The 22,834-nt window shown below is 42.3% G+C and overlaps 1 protein-coding gene across 4 annotated transcripts in view; it reads right to left on the bottom strand.

The window, feature by feature from the left end:
• Positions 1-793: 793 nt before the first annotated feature.
• Positions 794-22,834, bottom strand: part of UPF2 (UPF2 regulator of nonsense mediated mRNA decay) — a 136,516-nt gene continuing 114,475 nt past the window's right edge. For 2 of the 4 annotated variants that reach the window (XM_074942625.1, XM_074942627.1), the window contains 3 exons: positions 20,667-20,787; positions 15,963-16,032; positions 15,373-15,399 (listed from right to left, as the gene is read on the bottom strand). In XM_074942625.1, the coding sequence (XP_074798726.1) occupies positions 15,388-15,399; positions 15,963-16,032; positions 20,667-20,787 (203 nt within the window). In that variant the 3' untranslated portion in view covers positions 15,373-15,387. Of the gene's footprint in view, positions 2,012-15,372; positions 15,400-15,962; positions 16,033-20,662; positions 20,788-22,834 lie in introns of those variants that run through there. The other 2 variants (XM_074942626.1, XM_074942628.1) reach the window with 2 other exon arrangements.

The raw sequence follows: 22,834 nt of genomic DNA, 5'->3' as shown, positions 1-22,834 counted from the left end.
TGCCCATGTTAAGAAATTTCTTACCAAGTATTTTCCCGAACCTTATTCTCAGAAATGTCTGAACTATTTTTTCTGTAACTTCCCAACAATATTCAGCCTGAGGCAGATATCTGAAATGGAAAATTCCAGCCTGCATGATGAAAGTTTCACAAAATTATAAGCAACTGAAAACAGGGGTCTCATCATGGGAAGTGACAGGCAAGTTTAGCACCTGCACCACCTGTAATATCTTCATTTTAGCCTTTCTTCATATCTTAACACTACGAAGTCTAACTTTCTTGCCCTTCTCCTGACTAATTTTTCCAGTATCTTTTGGAAAGTAAGATGTTAATACTTTACCAACTTGATATATAACTGTAATCAATACTCTGGGGACAGCATTCAGTCAATATAAGAATCTGAAAAATTATTAATCTGTCCACATAAAGAAATTGTGAAAAATTTGAAATACATCTACCTCTCTCTAATACAAATAGATTAGGAGTGAGGAGAGAACCTAGACAGCAGCCAGAGGGAACTCAGGCTGTCTCAATGAAGACTGTACAGTACTATCTGTGTCTGATCTAGTTTGTCAGCTTGTTGGGGCAGGGACCGTCTCATGTTTGTACAATGTCATATACTCCTTATGACACTCAAATAAGTGAAATGCTGGCCAGAAATATCCTCCAGGGCATTTAGTACATAATGTATTAATATTATTTCAGATCATCATTTACTTCGAAATGAACTTAAAGAGAGACAGACACTAATTCTAAATTACAACACTTTATTGCAGCATCGGCAAAGGTCAGATTTCTGAAGCTGGTGAAGATCGGGCGGCATTTCTCTGTGAAATGTTACAATTTTACAAGTCTTTTTATTCTACATGCAAAAACCAAACCAGTGGTAGAAAGAATTTTAAAAGAGCTAGAAAAAAAGATTTAATCAAGTAGTAGCATACAGATGTGCTCTTTAACTGAATGTACTACACCTACCTGAAAGCGAACAAAAAAACACAACTATACTAATAAATAACAGATTGTCAGAAACGGACCAAGAAACCTCATTTCTACCTAGAAAAAAAATAAAATAAAAATTCTATTTATTTCCAGACTTTTTTTTTCCCCTTCTCTTTTTTAAGACACAAAGGCTTGTCAACCCGTGAAGGTCAACGAAACATTTGGATCCGCTCCTTGATGTCCTTCTGTCATGCTGACTGGCACATTTTGGTTTTCAATGATACTTACAATGGGCTCAACTATATCCCTGTTCTTAGGCTGGTGTCAGGCTGTTCTACGCAATTTGGGTAAACACTGTGTCAATAAACTTCACATTCTGTCTTTAACCTTAACGGACAGTTTTATCTCCTTGGCTCTCTTTGATTTTCCCCCTCCCGCCTATTCCTTTTAGAAAAAGGTTACTGTTAAAACAAAAGCCTTCCCTCTGTGGAGTATCTGATGTTTGGTAATTGATCATAATTTTGTCATCCTACATGTCAGGGTTGCGATAAGATTTTACTGCTTGCTCTACACTTTTCTACTGTAGATTTGAAGCCCCCAAAAGAATATTCTTCTGCCACAGAATGCTCGATTCAGAGATAATGTAACTCCCACTGGGTTTAGAACTTTCTTTGTTTTTCCTCACATCGAGCCATCAAAACCCTTTCCGTTCCACTGTAATCCATCTTATTTTTAATTGCTCTTTGTTGTAACTGAACTGCTCACTGGTCAAGTTAACCATCTCATTTATTTACTTCCATTCTCATGAGAAGATTAACCCTCACACGGTTCCTGTAACAAAATGCTTTTTTTGTAGGCCATGACTTGGAAGCTTCCACTTGTTCTGTTTTTAGTGGAGGCTGGTGTTTCTTCCCCACGGCTCCAGCCTGTCCCAGGTTTCGATTCTGAACTCTCTAGACTGACATGCTGAGATGTGTCCACGGCTCTCATTTAATTGCTGGAGGACTCCACTATCCACAACATCAGAGATACAGGACCTAATGAAATGACACTTGCTGCTGGATCAACGTCTCCTAAAAGGGGGGGGGGAAGAAAGGAAATACATTATCCTTAAAGGACCAAAACCATGCAGTTGTACAGGACCTAAAGTTGGCTGTTGAGTTCGCCATGTCTGGATCTGTTTTATGGCCATTCCTACCCCTTGTAGCTTATATACTTTAAATTCCATCTTTTCACTTTATAAATACTTTTACAAAAATTGTGTGTGCCAAAGGAAGGCAAATATACCACCATGCAAACAACCCCATGAGACTGATCAGAGAAATTCTCCTTCCTGACCCATCTCCTCCAAAAATGGGGAAGCTAAGCTTCACTTCAAACACAAAAACGGACTACTGTGAGACAAGGCTACTGAGTAAGCATGCACCATTTGTCGAAATGTAAGTACATTTTTACTTCGCTTAAAATAGACTTTGCTTTCATGCATAATTTATTTCTTGCTACACAAGATGTAACAGATGTGGGCAAAGTTTAAAGAAAAACTAGAGCTGGGCTTTCTAGAGTCAAATACTGAAATATTCTGAAAAACTGGTAGTGACACATTAAAATCTTAGGTTATACCTAAAATGTGAAGCAATTCTATCTGGATAAAAGAACGTAAATGAAAGAGATTATACCAGTATGGTTAGATGTGATATAAAGGAACCAAGGTTACATATAGTATGTTTGTATATTTCTGTTTATGCTGTTAAATGTATATGATAAAATATACAGGATATGCAATGGGGCTAAGTTCACACTACCACTGGAATCTTTACTGTTGTATTTTTTTACCGTTATTTCAACTGTGTGACTTTAGTATTACATTAATATAGATTTCTGTAGTGCTTTTTGCAAAACAAGTAGCACAGAAAGAAGCTTGAATTTTCATATCTTTAATTAAATGGAACAACTATAGAATGCCACAGAATTTTGCAAAAACAGTTCGATCTGCATTTTTTTTTTTTTTAAACACAATTTCTTCCTGTCTACTGTTGATGCAATTTTTGGGTTTGGCTGCATGTGTTCTGATGTAGTAACAATCTCCCTCATGCAAATTCTCCCACTAACAGCTGCCCCTATATTTGTGATAGAAAAAGCAGAGAATACACAGTTCTCCCTATATTTTGTATGATATGTCACAAAGCGGAGGGGCAAGAGTAGACTGCTAAAAATCTTAGCAGAAGCATACTGAGCATGTTCAAAAACAATATTTCAGTTACTTATAAAACTTTTCTATTACTAAATTTGTTCCTTCCAAACCTTGTAAAGCTGATAAATTCCCTTTATTAAGAAATATTTTCATGAAAAGTTTCCAATTAGAGCCTTTTGTGTTATAGGCACGACTAAAAAAATTAGAATTCCTTAAAATGGGGAAAGACTATCCATCTACCTTAGCCCTTGGCCAGAACAAAAAACAGACCAACATTATCTTTTGATGAGATCAAATATGGAAAGGTTTTTAGACAAATTGTGAGCTTCTGAAAATAGGATACTAAAATTGAATCCATTCTGGGTCTTTTTTTTTTTTTTTTGGTGTTACCTGCAAAACTTACTTTGCATTTCTAAAGCACTTTACAAATATGAATGTTGACTACATCCCACAAGATAGATAAGGAATATACAGGGCTCACTTCATCCACCGCTGTAATGCAGCCATCTCTGAAGTAGTCATTGCACTATTTAAAAGTGCAAAGTACACTACAGTTTAGGTTAAGAAGTGAAGAACCCCATACACATTTGAAACAGGGGGATTTAGATAGGTAACACAGAATGTAATGATCCAAATTGGAACATGGGCAGGATTCCCAGGATAATACACCCACTCTCATGAAAAACACAGTCTTGTTGAATAAGTAGTAATCCTTGAGTGTAATTCCATCAAGGGGATCTGCTGACATCAAACCATAAGAGCAAAACTCTTATGATTGGTTAATGCACGAGATCCTCAAGTTACAGATTTCCACTCAATCCCTTTGTCTCCTCCACCAACCCAAAACTCCATGCCCTTTTCATTCCTGAAGTAACCTCTTTCTTCCTGCGTGCCAAGTGCCCTCTTTCGGCCTCCTCCAAATACCTCCTCTCAAAACTCACTTTTTGGTGTGCTTTCCATGACTAATCTCAGCTTCGGCGCTGTCTGTTCCCTCTCTCTCGCCTGACCACGTTAAACAAAGAAACAGGAATGACACGAAATAGACATACAATGAGCATCTGATTTCTTTTTAAACATTACTGTTTCATTAGCAGATTTCCTTCTTACATCTTATGTTGCTCATAGTGGTGTTTTCTTGCTTTACCACCACCTCAGTTTGGATTGTATGATCTTCAGGGCAGGGACCTTGACCTTAAAGAACCATGCACACCAATGACAAGTAATATGTATATGCATGTGAACACAGACAGAGGTCGGAGTACTAGCTTAGGAATTTCAAGGCCTGGATTCAAGTCCCTGCTTTGCCACAGACTTCCTGTGTGACCTTGGAAAAGTCACTTAATGTCTCTGTGCCTTAGCTCACCATCTGTAAAACGGAAATAACACCACTTCCTTACCTCACAGGGGTGCTGAGGATAAATACATTAAAGCTTGTGAGGCCTTTGGATATTACAGTAGTGTGTTGCCATGCAAGTACCTCAGATAGATTTTTATTCACAGGACTAATAGTTGATTATACATGGGATGGAGGAAATCTCAATGATTAATGGTTGCAGTCAATCTAAACATGTTAACAGGTGTGAAGCTGCTGAAAGGCAATATTTCTCAAACACACCTTTTCTTCAAATTACATACTTTGTTTTAGTCTATCCCTTTTGATACCAGAAAAGGATAACTCTAGACAAGAAACAAGAGTTATCAATCTCCATGTACAGTCAGTCTGTTCCTTTAGCAAAGTTTCAGAGTGCACATTATAGGTCTAGTATAGGGTGGAGACTGCTCAGATCAGTTTTTGTAGGCTGAACAGACTTAAATGAATATATCATGCAAGCTTTATTCATTAAAAAAAGTATTGTTTTCACCTTCACACAGCCCTAGACTCTCCTGACTTGCAGCGTCCCAATATAAATAGCTAAGAGCAAGAGTTGAAGTTATTTTAATAAACTATTTTACATGCTCATGCTTCCAAACAATAAGATACCCTGAAGCCAAACACAAAGCCAGCTATTAACCACTGTATTTAAACTGGTAATATAAGGAAAGTATCCTAAAGTGTAGTACTTTCCAGACTGCCATGAAACTGCAATGCTCTGAGCAGGTTGTTACAGATCAAAATTTAACATCCTTTATTTAAAAACACTTCAAAAGACAAACAGGTAAAGCATGTCAATACAAATTTGCTTTTTATTCCCCTTAGCACTAACTGTAACCCTGCCTACACACCTGCATTATGTGAATGAGAACCACACATCTCCCCAACCTCTGGGAACCCAGTGAGTGCTCACATGCTGGTATGAAGAGGTAGGAGATATATAGGAATGGGCCCTAGAGCTCTACATCTGCTTCTAACCATCCTGATCTTGCTCAATTCCTGTGTAGCCTGCTGAACACAGAAAAACTTGCAGGATCCCAGAGACTGGTTTGTCTCATCCCTTGAAGGTGGCACTTACAGTATATTTACACAGCAAAGGAAAACCCACAGCTGGCCCATGCCAGCCAACTCGGGCTTGCTGACTTGGGCTGTGGGGCTGTTTCATTACCGTGTAGACTTCTGGGCTCAGGCTGGAGCCCAAGCTCTAGGACACGTGCACACACATCCACACACATTTCTCTGTGAGGCAGGAGGGTCCCAGAGCCTGGAAGTCCACAAAGCAATGAAACAACCACACACAGCCTGGAGCCCTGCAAGCCTGAGTCGGCTGGCACGTGTCAGCCACGGTTGTCTAGCTGCTTTGCACACATACTCTTAGGAGCAGGGTGAACAATACACTGCTCTGCTGGACTTCCCCACTACTGCAGAAATTTGAGAGAGGCAGGAGGAAACATGTATGGGTGTGCATGCAGGCAGATGCATGTTGCACAGCAAGAGGAAAGAATTGAAGAGGGGACTGAGAAGAGGCCAAGATTGGAGGGACTGGGTGAAGATGGCTGAGGATTGTGGTGGAAAGCAGAGTTATTTCAGAGTTTTGAAAACCAAGGCAGCAGTGTTTGAATCTGAAGTGGTTAGGATGCCTAGCAAAGCAGAGGATGGGAGCAACAGATCCCATGTCCCGTGTAATGTTGCTACAGCCTCTCCACTCCCCCTTTTAAAAGAGTAGGGACTGAGAAAGCTAATATGGGAGTCAAATAAGGATTTCAGAAGAGGCAGAATCAAAATAAGGATGAAGTCTGGCAAAGATCTGGGAATTGTGACATACCAACATACAGAGCTTCTCTAGTCTTGGAAAATTACTAGTCCTAGCACTTAGTGTAGACAAAGAAAGATACGTTAAGCCAAATGTAGTCAACTTTAAAGTGGAGCTGTGAGAAGAGAAGTTGGGATCCAAGATGACCAAGATTTCTGGCCTTTAGAGTAAAGCTGAAAGAAGAGAGAAATGCAAGAAGATGGGTCAAAAGGACAGCTGAATGGAGAGTTATACATCAGTACCCTTGCTCAACAGCGGAAACAGGAAATTATCATGTTAGCAGATCTAAATTTTCCCTTGTTAAGCTTGCCTTTATTTCTCAGAATTAATAAAACAGGCTTTATTATGGGATTTTAATGAATATTTGGGTAATAAAATCCCAACATCCTGTTATTGTCTTTATGCTTCATTTCTCATTTAAATTGGTCATAGAAAAAAATCAGACAGATGTAAAATAAGAGATCCCAAAACTGTCATGACAAATGGTTTCACTGAAATCCAATTTGATTAGGTTTGTCAACCAGTAGACAATCACAAGAAGTGTCTTCTTACAGAGCATTAGGTATACAACCCCAAAGGTGAAGGAGTTTATACTACTGAGACTAATTGGTGAGGTTTACTCTTCTCCCAAACTCTTCTCTCCTTAGAAGCATGCTCTTTGATGCAGATCAGATAATTAGTTCCTCTTTCCATGAAAAACTTCTGAAAAAGCAATTAGTCTTTAAGCTACTGCTATTAAAAGGAGAGGTTTTTAAAAGCAAACTAGAGGTTAAAAATGGCATGAAAATCACTATTTCTATGCTCAAATTTCTTCTTTGCAATCTCTGGTGCATTTATTAATAGATGATTTATATCTTTAAAACACGGGCCCAAATTTCATAATATGTTGCTTATGTATACTTCCCAGACCTGACAGAGCTCTGTGTAAGTTCAAAAGCTTGTCTCTCGCACCAACAGAAGACGGTCCAACAAAAGGTATTATCTCACCCACCCTGTCTCTCTAATATTCTGGGACCAAAACAGCGACAACAATGCTGCATAATATATAAACAAATCAGTTAAGCAACCTGAATATAGTTTAAACCATTCTGGCTTTCTGGCCTGCTGAGATATATTTCCCAAAAGTATTAAACATATTTTTAAAAGTAATTTACTTGAAACAAGAATCTACACCTGAGATTTATAGCAGAATAGTTTAGTAGTGGGGCTATCCTTCCTGAACAAAGACTAAAAAATTATGTCTTCTGTGAAAGTATCAGATTGACAATTTTAAGGACTGAAGTCCTAGCATTATGCACAGAACCAGTGCAGAACAGGAAGTGGTAGTGCAAACTTTCCCCACTCTAGTCCACCAATGTACCTCAACCTTGATCTGGAAGGACAATATCCTGAGGGAGCTGATGGTAGATTATCTTGGAATTCTTGCTGAGTCTCAGTGGAAACCCAAGACTTACTGGGCATAAAGACAGAGTAAGACCAGCAGGCCCTTACACCTGACACTAAGCAAGCAGAAAATCTAACAACAACAAAATTCCTTTGGTTTATGGTCCAAGAGCTTGCAAGAATCTAATGACTAAAAGTATGAGGTCAGCAAACTTCTTTGTATTCCTAGTTCACCACACAAACAGGAGACTCGGAGGAGTGGCAAGGAACAGAGGACTTTTATTATATTTAATTCTACAATTTATACAACAATAAGTATAGCATGTGTATCTAGACAAACATACAGCATGCAAAATTAACTAGAGACAAGGTAATGATTGCTTAAGATCACAGACGTCATAGTAATATTGCTTAAGAATGACTGAACTACTGACATGACTGACTAGATCAGGGATGGGCAAACTATGGCCCCCTGAAAAGGAATTTTGTCAAATTTACAAACTAAAATCTTTAAACAAACTGGTTAACCAAAGGGATTAAGTCCTGTTTTTAAGGGTCTCAACACAACCAGGCCTTGAACTGGAACAGTGGTACCTAGGCACCAGCTGCCATCTTCTCCTACATCTCTCCTGATATGGATGCTACTGATCAAACACAGCAAGAAGTGCTAACAATTAAAACTGCAGCTTCTGAGTTAGGGCTGTATCAGGTAGCTGAAGTATTTGCCTTGCTAGGGGATTCCGAACTGGAGGAGAATAAAGCCAGCCAGCTCTTGTAGATGTGGCTTCTGCCACAAAGACCCTTGTTGCTCCTGCTCCTCTTGGTCAAGGAGGGGTTCCCCATTCTACTAGCTCTTGCTTCCTTATGGCCAGTGGCAGTTCTGGGGCTTCTTTTCCCTCCTTTTCCATTTTCATCAAGAAATGGTAGAGAGGGCAACAGGATGATGGGATGAATGGCTAGGAAAGAAGACATGCAAATATGACAGGAAGGGGTCACAAGTGGGAGCTGTGGGCAGAGCCTGGGTTAGTACCATGCAGGGTCGACTTTAGCAGGGTTTCATGGGTTCAACTACATCCACAGAAATCATGAAACCCAGGATGCAAAAACACAGTGTATGTGTGTGTGTATTTGGGTTCACTCCTTCGCTCGAGAAACTGTGAGCAGCTCCATAGTCTGTGCCCTGCATCATGGTGGAGCTGCTCCTGGCCACGTCACTTTGTGATGATGTTAGAGTTGTGTGCTGTTAGGCAGGCCCGAAGGGCAAAATCTACCAGAGGGAACACTGGTAGGTGGCAGGGTGATGCCTCCTTGTGTCCCGATCTCCTGAGCTCATGCTGGGGCCTCTGAGCAGCTGGGTCTGGATGCTGAACAGAGCCACCTGCCGCACTGTGTCCAGAGAAGGGTTTCTCTCACCACCACAAGTAACTGGGATTGGCCCCAGGACAGCCACACAGAGAGGAGCAGCCTTACCGGATCATCACTCCTCCTTTCCCCACCTTCGGCCCTCTCATTGTATCATGCTCTCTTTGTATTCATTTTTCATTTTGTTTCATACTGCGATTACACTCGACTTTATTATACTGCAACCACTGAATTAGGAGGCTGTGCCTGTCCCTGCTACCAGGCTACATTCCCACTCCAGTTTGACCCCTGAACACAATCTTAAACATGAATGTGCTAGCGGTGCCCACACAATAGTGATAACCAGCAATTAAGACCACAATAAATGGAAGACTAGTCTGGCATGTGTGGAGGGGCTGTCTAATCTGTGTCTTTAGCCTGATTAAAATTTCACATCAACAACATTCAGTTAGACAAAGGATCCTTGTAGAACCCATCCCTCGAAGTTACAGATGCCACAGTTAACATTTTCAAAATGTTTCAGCAGGATGGCTCGATCTGTCAGAAGCTTTTAGCACATTACAAATGTTGAGGTTCATGTCATAGCTAATAATACAAAAGTATGGGTGAAACACCATGCCAATTTCTCCACCACTTGCAGATTGTTTAAAATCCTCAAACAAATATTTATTTAAAAGCAACTGACTGTGATTCCAACATAACACACCCAGAACTGTTACCAGCATGAATCCAACCAGGAAGTTCTAGAACAACAAAAATCTGCCTTCCATAAAGCAAACATGCTGCTATTTTAGTAAATATTATGGTCACTGAGCCCTGACTCATTACTGTGTGAAACGAGCCCCACAGTGTCAGTCTGATCAGTAACAGGCACACACGGAAAATTAAGAAGAAAGGAGAGAGCACCCATCACATAAATGGGAAAACAAATATGCTGCTTTATTAACTCACTCTCACATTAGAAAAGTCGTGCTTCTTGAAACAGGAAATCCCTAACCTACAGGCCAGATTGCAATACCCTTGCTCACAATGCAGAGTACTTTACACCACAAATCTCTCTGAAGTCATAGGGAGTAAGGTGTGAGTAAAGGGTATCGCAAAGGAGCGTTAAGCATTAAGGCATTCTTCAAGATTGTGTTCACTATTCTGTTGCCCCTTATTTACTGTGCTGAGAGAGAGAGAGAGAGAGAGAGAGACAGACAGACAGACAGACAGACAAAACTAGGTACAAAAAATTTTAAGCTTGAGGGGAGAGTTGCATAGGGGGGTGCAGAACTTCTACCAGACCTGCTGCATAATACAGCACCTGGGAGTCCACTGCACTCCCCCCATCGCAGGCACTGCCCACTTTTCAGTGATGCACAAGGGCCTGTGTCCCTTGGGGAGCACAGGGGAGCCAGAGGCTGCGAGCTGCAGAAGCAGCAGCCCCAGAATGGGTTCCCAGGACTCACTCCCATCCCCAGTGACTGTCAGAACACTTTCATCACTGAGACCCTCCAACTCCATTGAACGTCACTTCATTCCCAGCCCTGTATCCCCAGAGACACCCCAACCCATTGAATGTCACTGCACCCCTCAGCCTGCTATTAACAGAGATCCCTCAACCCTAATCTCAGTGAAACCCCCAATCCATCCTGCCATACTTCAGTATGTATTTTGTTTTAATAATTTGTATGAGGCTTGTTGCCTCATTAAAAAAACCCTAGCAAGTATAAATAGCTTAATAAGCTAAAAATGGCATGGAATTATGGAATATATACACACACACTCCGGCCGGGCTGCTGGGTCGGGGGCCGGACCATGTGGCTTGGCCCCACTCCAGCCGGGGCTCTGGGTTGGGGCCACACCTTGCGGCTCGGCCCTGCTCTGGCCAGGGCACAGGGTCGGGGCTGCACCATGTGGCTCGGCCCCACTCCGGCGCTCCAGCAAGGGTGCAGGGTTGGGGGCTGCACCACGCGGCTCCCAGAAGCCGCGGCATGGCCCCGCTCCAGCTCCTACGCACTTTAATGGGAGCTGCAGGGGCAGACAGGGTAGTGTGCAGAGTGGCCTGGCCGCGCCTCCGTGTAGGAGCTGCAGAAAGGACATGCCTCTGCTTCCAGGAGCCACTTGAGGTAAGCGCCGCTTGGAGCCTGCACCCTGAGCCTCTCCCCCTTCCCCAGCCCTGATCCTCCTCCTGCTCTCCAAACCCCTCAATCCCAGCCCAGAGCACCCTCCTGCACCCCAAATGTCTCATCCCCAGGCCCACCCCAGAGCTCGCACCCCCTCCTGCATCCCAAGCCCAATTTTGTGAGCATTCATGGCCCACCATACAATTTCTATTCCCCGACGTGGCCCTCAGGTCAAAAAGTTTGCCCACCCCGTTTTAGATGATTTTAAAACAGAAGTATTTCAGAATGGTATCTAGAAGTAGCTATTAATCTGCAAAAAACTCAGACTTCTAATAGGCTTAAATTGTGGTGTCTGCTGGTCTGGCAGCTGCTTTTAAAGGAAAACTGTACTGCTTTTCTAATACGTGTTGTTGAGATAGATTTTGTAAGAGATTACTATAGAAATACTTATTAAAGAAAGGCTTGCAGAGGTTACAATCATTCAGTGGATGCGGGTGGTTCAGAAGCCTTGTCTACACTCCATAGCCAGTATAGCTATGTTGGCAGAACCCTCTAGCGGAGATGCAATATAAACCAGCAGATGGATTGGTTCTGCCAGCACAGCTACACCGCCTCCCCAAATGACATTACCTGTGCCAACAGAAACACCCTATGCAGTTGCATCTACGCTGGTGGTTCTGCTAGCGCAGCTATGTTGGTTAAGGGGTGTGATTTTTTTCTTCACACTGTCAGCTGACAGAGCTATGCCAGCAAAAATTTGTAATGTAGTACAGGCCTGAGCTTGCATGCACCTCAGGCTCAGCTGAGTTCCTGTAGGAAAGTTGAACTGAGAAGGGAAGTTTTTCCCATTGACCACAGGTCCGGTCTACTCTACAAACTTAGGTTGACGGAAGCCGCGTTATGTTGACATAATAATGTATGCAGCTACATTACCAGGTCCCTTTCGCTGACCTAACTCACCTGTTACATTGACTTAATTAGTCCACTTCGGCGAGAGGTGTAGCGCTAATTTGATGTTGATGGGTCAATAGAGAGCAGCGTAGATGCAGCATTGTGTAAGTCCACTGAATTGACCTCCAGAAGATGCCCCACAATGCCCTGCTGTCAGGGCCGGACGTAGGGGCAGGAGAGCTGGGCGACCACCTGCGGTGCCAGGCTTGTGGGGCGCTGGGGTTGGTGTGCTGTTTTTGTTGTTAGCGACAAAAGGGAAAATAGAATAGAAAAACAAATTAATTGACCTTATGGCAAGGAAGGTGCTTGATAGCATTGATGCAGCTTGGTAAAGTGAAGTAATAGTGGACTGCACTCCTGACATTAATCAGTGAAAAGATGTAATTTACAGTAAGATTTGTTGACGACGAGGATGGCTGTATTAAAGTAAAGGAACACTTTATCTGTGTTCGGTCTGAGGATGATTCTACTGGAAAGGCCTAACAGAACTGTTTAAGAACGTTTTGATTGAGAATAAAATAAAGCTTCAGGACTGCAGTGGCCAAGGCTATGACAACAGCATGAACACGAAGGGAAGAAACAGTGCTGTCCAGGCAAGGATCCCTGCACTGAATCCAAGAGCTTTCTTCATGCTTTGTAGCAGCCATTCTCCACCTGGTTATGTCAGATGCAGCCTCATCTCCTTTAGATTCAGTGTCTCTCTTCGGAGTACTGCAAAGGATAGACATCCTGTTTTCAGCATCAGCTATCAGGTGGAAGATCCTCATGGACAAGGATACAAATCTGACTGTGAAGCCACTAAGTGACACACACTGGGAGAGCCTCATTGACAACATAAGGCCAGTGAGGTACCAAGCGACCGAGATGGATGACGCCCTGATGGAACTGGCACAGTCGAGTAAAGCCGAAGCCAGAATCTGACACAAGGCGCAAAGCCTGGCAAACTAGATCACTGACTGCAAATTTCTGGTCTCATTTGTGGTTTGGCACAATATCCTGTTCCAAGTAAATGTTGTAAGCAAGCATTACAAACTCAGTCGATGGACATCGCGACTGCTACTACTTTGATGAGAAGCTGCCGTGATTTCATTGTGGGCTACGAAGAAAATGGATTTGAAGATGCCATCGCTGGTACCAAAGAAATAGTGAAAAACTTAGGAGTGGAGCCTGTCTTCAAGGAAACTTGTATTCATCGGAAGAAGAGACAGTTTGGTTACAAGAGCACAGATGAGGTGATGGGAAGCTCGGAAGAAAAATCTCAGATGACTTTTTTTGCTTGCTCATTGACACTGTTTGAGTGTCCACTGAAGAAAGGTTTGAACAAATGAAGCATCACAAAAAGATGTGGGGTTTTTTGAATGACCTTAGTAAGCTGCCAGTGTACAGGAAAATGCTTGAACAATTCTACGGACCGTCACCAGATGCTGATACATGGGGAATGTTCTTACGTCAATGATAAAGACCTCTATGTCGACTGGACAACATCTGTCTCAGTTTGCAACATGGGAAGCAATCTCCACTGCAAGTTCTCGAATTCATTCATGAAGCAGAACTGAAAGATACTTTTCCAAATGTGTCGATAACTTTGAGGATTCTGCTCACACTGCTGGGCTAGTCAGAGTTGAGAAGGTGAGTGCAGCTTTTTGAAGCTCAGGCTCATTAAAACAAATCTTCAATCAACCATGGCTGACGAGGCTGAAATTGCTTGCTATTTTATTGCTTGAAAATGCCATTGGCCAGTCTTTGGATCTCTCTGACACTGTACTTCAGTTTGTGAACGCAGAGGTGAGAAAAGCGACCTTTTGAATAAAAGGACTAAGGTTAATTTTCTAACGGTGTCACCCATTGTAACACTATTTAATACTGGTCCACCCAATGTTGGTGCACAATTCAATTTCTTTATGTTAGTACATTTCAGTTATTCTTAAAATTAAAAAGTTTCTATAAACTTAGAGAAAATAAATGTCTTTTAGTTTGCTTATATATGGCATGAATAAGAAGAGATTTACAGATTGTAGCATGCACATTTATCGTCTTATATGACAGGGATAAATCATAAATGCAAATTGTGCAAAGTTGTGAAATGGGCTACAAATACAATAAAAAATAAGGTATTCAAAAGTTTAACAAATGAAGGGGAGTTGTCAAAGATGCTCCTCACCTGGGGTGCCATTTGGCCTAGGGCCAGCCCTGTCCACTGTGACCACTCTGGAGATCGTTTTCAACTCTGCTGCACAGCAGCCAGGTACGCAGGAAGCAGCCTCTCCCCTCCTGAAGCCCCAGCAACTTTTGAATTCCTATTTCCAGTTTGATCAGCATGGACAGCTTGGCAGCCCAGCTGACCACGGCAATTCAATGCCCCAAACGTTCTCCAGCATTGGAGTACACAGGAGGTGGTGGGACCTTATTCGTTTGTGGGTAGAAGAGTCTGTGCAGGCACAGCTCCAATTCAGCTGTAGAAATGTTGACATCTACGAAAAGATCGTGTGGGGTAGGGTGAAGAAGCGATGCACCAGGGACATGCGTAAGTGCCGCATGAAAATCAAAGAACTTTGGCAGGCATACCAGAAGACAAGGGAGGTGAACAGTCATGCTGGTTCTGCGCCACAGACATGCTGTTCTACAATGAGCTGCATGTGATTCTCAGTGGCGACTCCACCACTACCACCAAATGTAGTGTGGATACCTCCCACGCTGAGTCCCAGTCCCAGTCTGAGTCCTTGGCCACCTCAGGCAACAATGAGGAAGACATTGTGGATGAGGAAGAGAATGGGAGACAGGAGATCCATTTTCCCTGAGACCCAGGAGCTATTTTTAACCCCAGAGCAGTCCAGCCGGTCGCAGGACAACATCGTGGCCAAGCATGATGGGAGGGTACCTCTGGTGGGTATGCAATTCCAATCAAACTGTAGGGGTTACATGCTCTTACATCTTATGTTTCATCTGAAGAAAAAGTGAGGTGCGGTGGGGATCTGTTTCCCAGTGTCTGCTCCAGCTACGCACCAAGAGACCCCCTGGAAAAGACTGTTTATGTGCACAGGGATGGCCCAGGAATCCTTCATGGAGGTATTCTGCAATCCTTTGCAGAAGGTTTCTGGGGAGGCTGCCTTACTTCTTCCACCATGGTAGGACACTTTCCCATGCCACTCCAGTATTAATTCTGCTGGTATCATTGCAGTACACAGCATAGCACCATAAGGCCAGGTCTGTACCCTGAGGCTTGCAACATCTGCTCCCCTGCTACCTCTGTCACCCTGAGGAGACTGATATCATAGGGTCACCTAGGAAAAACAGGGGAAGTTTTCATTACAAGAGCTTGTATGCAACCAATAGAGCATGTGATCCCCAACCCATGGTGATTTCCAGGTCCCTCAACCATAGTTTCCCTAATATGCCTGTGGTTTGGGTGGCTGGGATCGGTGTTGAACTCACAATCTGCAAGCCTAGGGCAACGGCTACAGTGTTGGGGGGGAAAGGGGTGGGATGGGTTTCCTGTGTTCTCTCATGGCAATCTGCAACCCCCACTGGAGCTGCTGTGGACAAAGACCACAGATTGGGAGGCTTGACACTGGTCCCTGGCCTCCAAGCACCAACCATGGTGCTAAGGGAAAGGGGCATTGTCCACCTGCTCATCTGTGCTCCCAACGTGGGTTGCCCATAAGTTGCAGCACAAGGCCCGTTGCCCATGCTGTTGGCTCACACTCACCATGGTTGGAACAGCAAACCGGTTCACTGAATAGCTAGGGATACTGATTATGTTCTGGCTTGCACTTCACTAATAAGGGAAATGATTTTAAAATATCTACTTTGTACTAGACTCAGTGTATGCACTGACAATGGTTACCTTGTGCTTTGCATGCCTTACAATGGAAAGCTTGGCCTTCAGCACAGCCTCCACACTGACAGAGAGGCTTCTGCAAATTAGAAGATGGAAAAAAGAGAACGTATGATGATATATTCAATGAGATAACGAATGTCTCTGGGACAGCTGACACTGAGCTAAGAGCATGGAGAATTTCATTGTCTGAAGACATGGACAGGGAGAGCAGGAGAGCATCCCAGGAGCATGAGCGTGCCACGCAGGATGAGATGCTGCGGATTATGAAGGACCAGTCAGACATGTTGAGGCATCTAGTTGAGCTTCAAGAAAAATAGCTTGAGGCTAGACTCCCTCTGCAGAACAGCTGCAAGCATTGCCCTGTTTTCAATCCCCTCCCCGATACGTTCCAGAATCGTGGGGTGTGGGCGGGGAAGAAGGTGCAGTATTCCTGCCACTCAATACTAAGAACAAAAGGTGGCCATTCGAAGATCTTTAATGGGCAAGACTTCTGTGCTTATACAGAACAAGTTGACTTGGTTTCTCCCTTCCCAATTTTATCACACAGTTTTCCCAAGGTTAAATTATTTTTCTGGTCTTTCAGTTTCTTTATGTTTGTGAAGTAAAAGTCGAGAATGAAATACTCTATTTATTCCAAGTTCGGGGGGGAAGGGGAGGTACAGGGAAACTGATGCAATGGAGGGGATTGGTGTGGAAAGGCACAACACAGATGAGCAACGCAAATTACTGTGGCTCATTACTGAAACAGGTTTTCAAAGCCTCCTGGAGAGACAGAGCTCCTTGCTGGGCTCTTCTTATTGCCCTGGTAGTTGGCTGCTCAAAACTACCTGCCAGCCTATCCGCCTCCATGCCGCACTCATGTGGAAACTTCTCTCCCTTTGCTTCTCAGATATTATGGAGCACAGAGCATGTATCGATAACAATGGAGATATTGCTTTCACTGAGGTCTAACCCAGTAAGTAAACTGCGCCAGCTACCCTTTACATGTCCAAAGGCACATGCCACCACCATTCTGTCCTTGCTCAGTGTATTGTTGAACCGCTCCTAAGTGCTGTCCAGGTGGCTGGTGTACGGCTTCAGGAGCTACGGGAGCAAGGGATAGGCTGGGTCTCTCAGGATCACTATTGGCATGTCTATGTCATCAATCGTTGTTTTGCGATCCAGAAAGAAAGTCCCTGATTGCAGCTTTCTGAACAGACCTGTGCTCCTAAAGTTGTGCACATCATGCACCTTTCCTGACCATCCCTGATATCGGTAAAATGCCCCGTAATCCACCAGTGCTTGCAACACCATTGAAAAGTATACCTTATGATTTATGTTCTCTTTGGCGAGGTGGTCTGGTGCCAAGATAGGGACATGAGTGCCATCTATCACCCCACTGCAGTTAAGGAACTTCATTGCAGCAAAACCATCCACTATGTCCTGCACATTTCTCAGAGTCACTACCCTTTTTAGCAGAAGTCGATTAATGGCTCATAAACTTGGATCACAACTCCTCCCATGGTGGATTTACCAACTCCGAATTGATTCCCCACTGATTGGTAAAGCAGTCTGTCATTGCAAGTTTCCACAGTGATCGCCACTCGCTTCTCCACTGTCAGAGCAGGTCTCATTTTAGTGTTGCTGCATTTCAGGGGGGAGAAGCTCTTCACAAAGTTCCAGGAAAGTGGCCTTCCGCATTCAAAAGTTCTGCAGCCACTGCTCATCGTCCCATAACTACGTAACAATGTGATCCCACCAGTCAGTGCTTATTTCCTGGGAACAGACCCGGCACTCCACCATGTTCAGCTGCTGCGCAACTGCCAGCAACCATCGGGAATTGTTTTGTTCTATGGCTTGCAGCAGGGCTGCTTGAAGGACATCAAAATGTTTCGCGTGGTGACTCCTATCTCAGCTCTGGAAATACCACAGGATAAGGCGAGAGGTGTTTGTAATGCTCACAACAAGAGTGCACAGCTGAGTGGAGTCCATGCTTCTTGAAAACAGGCGTGAAAAAGTATGAGGAGTTTGCCATTGATATCAGGGTAGGGGAGGGAGGAAATCATGGGAGATCAAAGCCATGTTCCCATTCCACCCTGCAACAATGTTTTGGTCCCATGAGGCATGGCAAGCTCTTCCCAAAAGGCCCTGCGGCTAGTTGCACTGTGGGATAGCTACCCATGGCGCACTGCTCTGTGCATTCATGCAAGTGCTGTGAGTCAGGACACACTCCACCAAGACAATGAGCATGGTGTGAACATGCCTGACTGACAATTATTGCTGCAGACACATGCCGATTTAAATTAAGTTGACTTAACTTTGTAGTGTAGGCAGTGAGTCAGAGTTAGCTGATTGTTGTTTCTTTGGAAAGTGTCAGAGTGTATTTTAAAAGTTTATGGAGATCAAGTTTAAAACCAAACTACATTTTTTTTGGAGGGGGGTGGGGGAAGAGGGGCTGTAGACACTTTGTCTCGAAGGCCCCAAAGAAGGGAGAAGGAACACAAGGGAAACCTAAAACTTCCAATCCAAAAGTGCTACCAAAATGAAGCTGGTGAGATTATTGGACTATAGGACTGGAACACAAGACATGAGCTTTTTTTTTTTTTTTAAGCTAATAAAGGGAAGTTTCTATCCTTGTAATGCTCCCCTCTATCCACCACCAAATTAATCAGTGTTTGAAAAAAGGAGGAAGCAGATCAACGAAGTGCACACCAGGCAGGGCAGTCTGTGTGTACAGATGTGTTTTCTACGTGCATGGAGAAAACACACGACCTGCTTATGTCTTCGCTGCAGAGTTAACTCAAGTTACCTACATTCCAGATGCAGAGTGGCCACACTGAATTAACACTCAAGCTGCACAGAGCAATTTAATTTACAGTCAATTACAGGTGACTGTATTATGATGAGATGATCTAACCTGAGCTGTACCCTATACTCTGAGAGGACAGCCAAATCAAGTTAAAAGCATCACCACATTCGACTTTAAAATGTGTGTGTGGGGCAGGACTTGGTTTTGGAGAGACACTCGAGTTAACTCTGCAATGAAGACAAGCCCATATGAGGTAGGCAAAAACAAGGTAATTGAAAACCAAACTATGTTTATTCTCTGCCAGCACAAATTGCAGATACATGTTGAAACTTGCCTCAGGAAGGAGTTCTACATTGTCTTATCTAGTGTTGGTTACAGTGAGAAAAAAAACTCCTTTCACCTCACAGGGGCATGGCTGCTTCCACGCAACAAAGTTTTACCATGCCCTTTTTATTTGTTAATTATAAAAGCCATGTTCACTTTTTTTGGTAAGAGATGGAAGGAGTCTGAAATTCTATGTAAAAAGGAGGTTGTGTTTTTTGTTTTTTTTTTTAAATGAACCTACTGAAACAAACTGCAGGTTTGTTCTCTGGATAATTTTGTCACCAGCCTCTGGAGTTTCAAGAGCTTCAATTTCTACTCAACAAGATGCATTGGAACAGCTCTGACTTATTGTGACTGATCACTGCTGTGTCTAATCCAGGACCCTTGCCTTTGACTGGGCTAGGTTTGGATGCTTCAGAGAAGATCAAACCCATCCCATAATTCACCTGGCCAATTGTGGATCTTCATAAACCACGGGGGAAATTCCTTCCTTCCTTCCTTTTCATCATGAAGTTCAATTTGCTCTGTACCTTTTTCCTCCATTTTACAGAACTGTAAATGTTACTCACACTTAAATTTAGATAATCAGTTTTTAAATTAAGATGAACTACTTGCTTCAACCTCTTCCTGCAGCACTGAATAATCATAATTCATACTGCACTGGAAACAGACAGCGTTTTACAAAATTAAGACTTATTTACTTCCCTGCCTCAAAAAATGTAAGGATGACACTGTACTATATAAAAATATTTTTATCCCAATTTTTGTGCCCTCTTGTTCTCGTATTACAGAAGATTAACAGTAGCTCCCATTTGGTTTTAATTAAAATGTTTTATGTAATTCAGCACTTGCCAGATTAGCTCACCTCAGGTTTTAGAAGCTTTTTGTCATATGAAAGCCCACCACATCATATCGCTAACCACTTTTTGCTACCCTTCTTGGGATCATTTCCATTGTACTCTTTTGAGGTGAAAGAATTCATAATATTTTGTTTTTCTCCTGTGACATCAAGATCAGAAACTCTCTGTCTTATTCTAATGTTTAAGAATATGTCAATTAGCCTCTAACCCATCTGGATTTTAAAATTCTGAAATGATAATTGGGAATAGCTCTTTTCATTCCAATATTGCTTTTCAGTATGTGTCCACCATGCTGCAAATCAAATGAGTTTACAGTGGAATCTCTGTCCCTCTGTTTTCCTTCCATTTATGACAATACAAAATTGAGTGTTTCAAGCTTACAGAATTGAAAGAACCGCAATTACATTAGAATTCTTAAAGAAGTTTTAAACTTCCTTCCCGCCCACTTTCTATGTGAAAATAAAGAACTATGCCTTTTCTTCTGAAACCAGTGGTACAAGCTTTGATTATAATGTAAACAATTAAATCAGGATTCCTTGGCACTCTCCCAACTCTCCCCATACTATGGTCATTGGACAACCAACACATAAAACTAACCTGCCAAGTATTTTAATAGTTGGTAGAATAACATTATTTTAAACGGAAACAGCTTCATTTCAGTGCATAGATCATTAACTTTGTGTTATGCTGGAACTTACTTAGAAACAGAATTAACAACTTTAAGGAAGGTTGTCTTACCTCCCACCAGTTTTAAAGATTAGATCTGCATTAGGTGCTCCCTTCGGATGCTGGTAACGTGGCCGCCTTTCACGATTAGTATTTGCTGGAGCTGGACGCTGTGCCAGAGACTGTAACATCTCTGTAATTTCATACAAAAAGATTGAACAGTTTTTGCCTCTTTTTTATTAAGTGGAATTTACACAGACTAAATAGTATAGTAACACATATTTCTGAAATGCATATAAACCAATTATTAAAAACGCTTTGATTCATATTTTTATATATTTGTGGGCAAAACTTTCCCCAGGGCAGCCAACTCATGTCCATAACAGATACTTTTAAAAATACTTTTGAAATTGCATAGGCAGTTTTGATATTTCCAAGCTATGCTATGATGTGTTCTCTGATTTTCAGCTGCTGCTGGATGTTCAGATAGGAGCAGTTGCCAGCAGTGCTTTTCATCTTTCGTACTTGGTAAGAAAGCTCTGACCTTTTCTTTCCGATACTGGAACCCGCCTTGGTCATTCACTTATGTCATTTGATATTGGACCACTGCAGTGCTATAAGTGGATACCCCTAAAAACTATTCAGAAGTAACACCAAGTGCAAAAGGCAGCTGCCACTTAAGCACTTAAAAATCATTCAGCAAAACTTTCTTTGTACAAGGAGAGAGAAATAATTAACATGACTAGAGTAGACTTCTGGGCAGCTAAAGTAAATGGCTATTTAATATGATAACCTGTGTGTTTATTAGCATACCATGGTGAGTCTACCTTCATAGACCATGAGTTAGGGGTACATGAACATGTTTAATTGAAAGTTCTTCTGACAGTCTATCTGTGCAAGGATATGCATTGCTCAGCAAACATGAACAGATGGAATAAACAAAGGGGAAAAGTGGACTGATCTGTTAATTAGATTACTCTTGAAAGTCTGCTCTGTCTGGTTCTCTAATCTCTGGTAATCTCATTCAAGACATGTCCAGCATCTGCTAGAAACTACTTGGTAGTGTACTGGTAGAGTTTTGCACTGATTATAGTAATGAAAACTAAGTCAATTAATGAGATTTCATCATGTTTACAAAAGAGGGAAGTTCAGAAAGTGCAATGGATGCTCCACCTTGCCCATTTATTGTGAAATTATTATTTTAAATGTTTTATCAAAGACACGATGAATATGAGAAACATCCAATTTTGGGGAGGATTTGGTAGCTACTGGTTATTAAACCATGGTATCCATAAAAGAACATAAGAATGGCCATACTGTGACAAACCAATGGTCTATCTAGCCTAGTATCCTCTCTTCCAACAGCAGCCAGTGTCAGATGCTTTAGAGGCAATAAACAGAATAGGGCAATTATTGAGTGATCCATGTCACTCGTCCAGTCTCAGCTTCTGGGAGTGAGACATTTGGGACACCCAGAGCATGGTGTTGTATCCCTGACCATCTTGGCTAATAGCCATTGATATACCTATAGTCCATAAACTCATGTAATTCTTTTTAAAACCCAGTTATACTTTTGGCCTTCACAACATTCCCAGGCAAAAAGTTCCACAGGTTGACTGTGGATTGTGTGAAGAAGTTCTTCCTTATGTTTGTTTTAAACCTGCTGCCTATTACTTTCATTGTGTGACCCCCTGATTCCTGTATTATGTGAAGGGGTAAATGACACTTCCTTGTTCACTTTCTCTGCACTTTTCATCGTACAGACCTCTTATCATATCTGCCCTTAATCATCTCTTTTCGAAGCTGAACAGTTCCAGTCTTTTTAATCTCTCTTTGCATGGAAGCTGTTCCATAACCCTAACAATTTTTTAAAAAGAAAAGGAGTACTTGTGGCGCCTTAGAGACTAACAAATTTATTTGAGCATAAGCTTTCGTGAGCTACAGCTCACTTTTTGTTGCCCTTCTCTATACTTTTCCCAATTCTAATATAACTTTTTTTGAGATGGAGTGACCAGAACTATACGCAGTATTAAAGGTGTGGGTGTACCATGGATTTATACAGTGGCATTATGATATCTTCTGTCTTGTCATCTATCCCTTTCCTAATGGTTTACAACATTCTGTGACTGCTGCCTCACACTGAGCACATGTTTTCAGAGAACTATCCAACTATCTCTATCTTGAATGAAAACAAGTAATTTGGACCCCATCATTTTGTATGTATAATTGGGATAATGTTT

Source organism: Natator depressus, chromosome 1, assembly GCF_965152275.1.
Source record: "Natator depressus isolate rNatDep1 chromosome 1, rNatDep2.hap1, whole genome shotgun sequence".
NCBI classification, from domain to species: Eukaryota; Metazoa; Chordata; order Testudines; family Cheloniidae; genus Natator; species Natator depressus.
The sequence above is the reverse complement of the archived record's forward strand: the minus strand, read 5'-3'. Positions and strand labels throughout refer to the sequence as shown.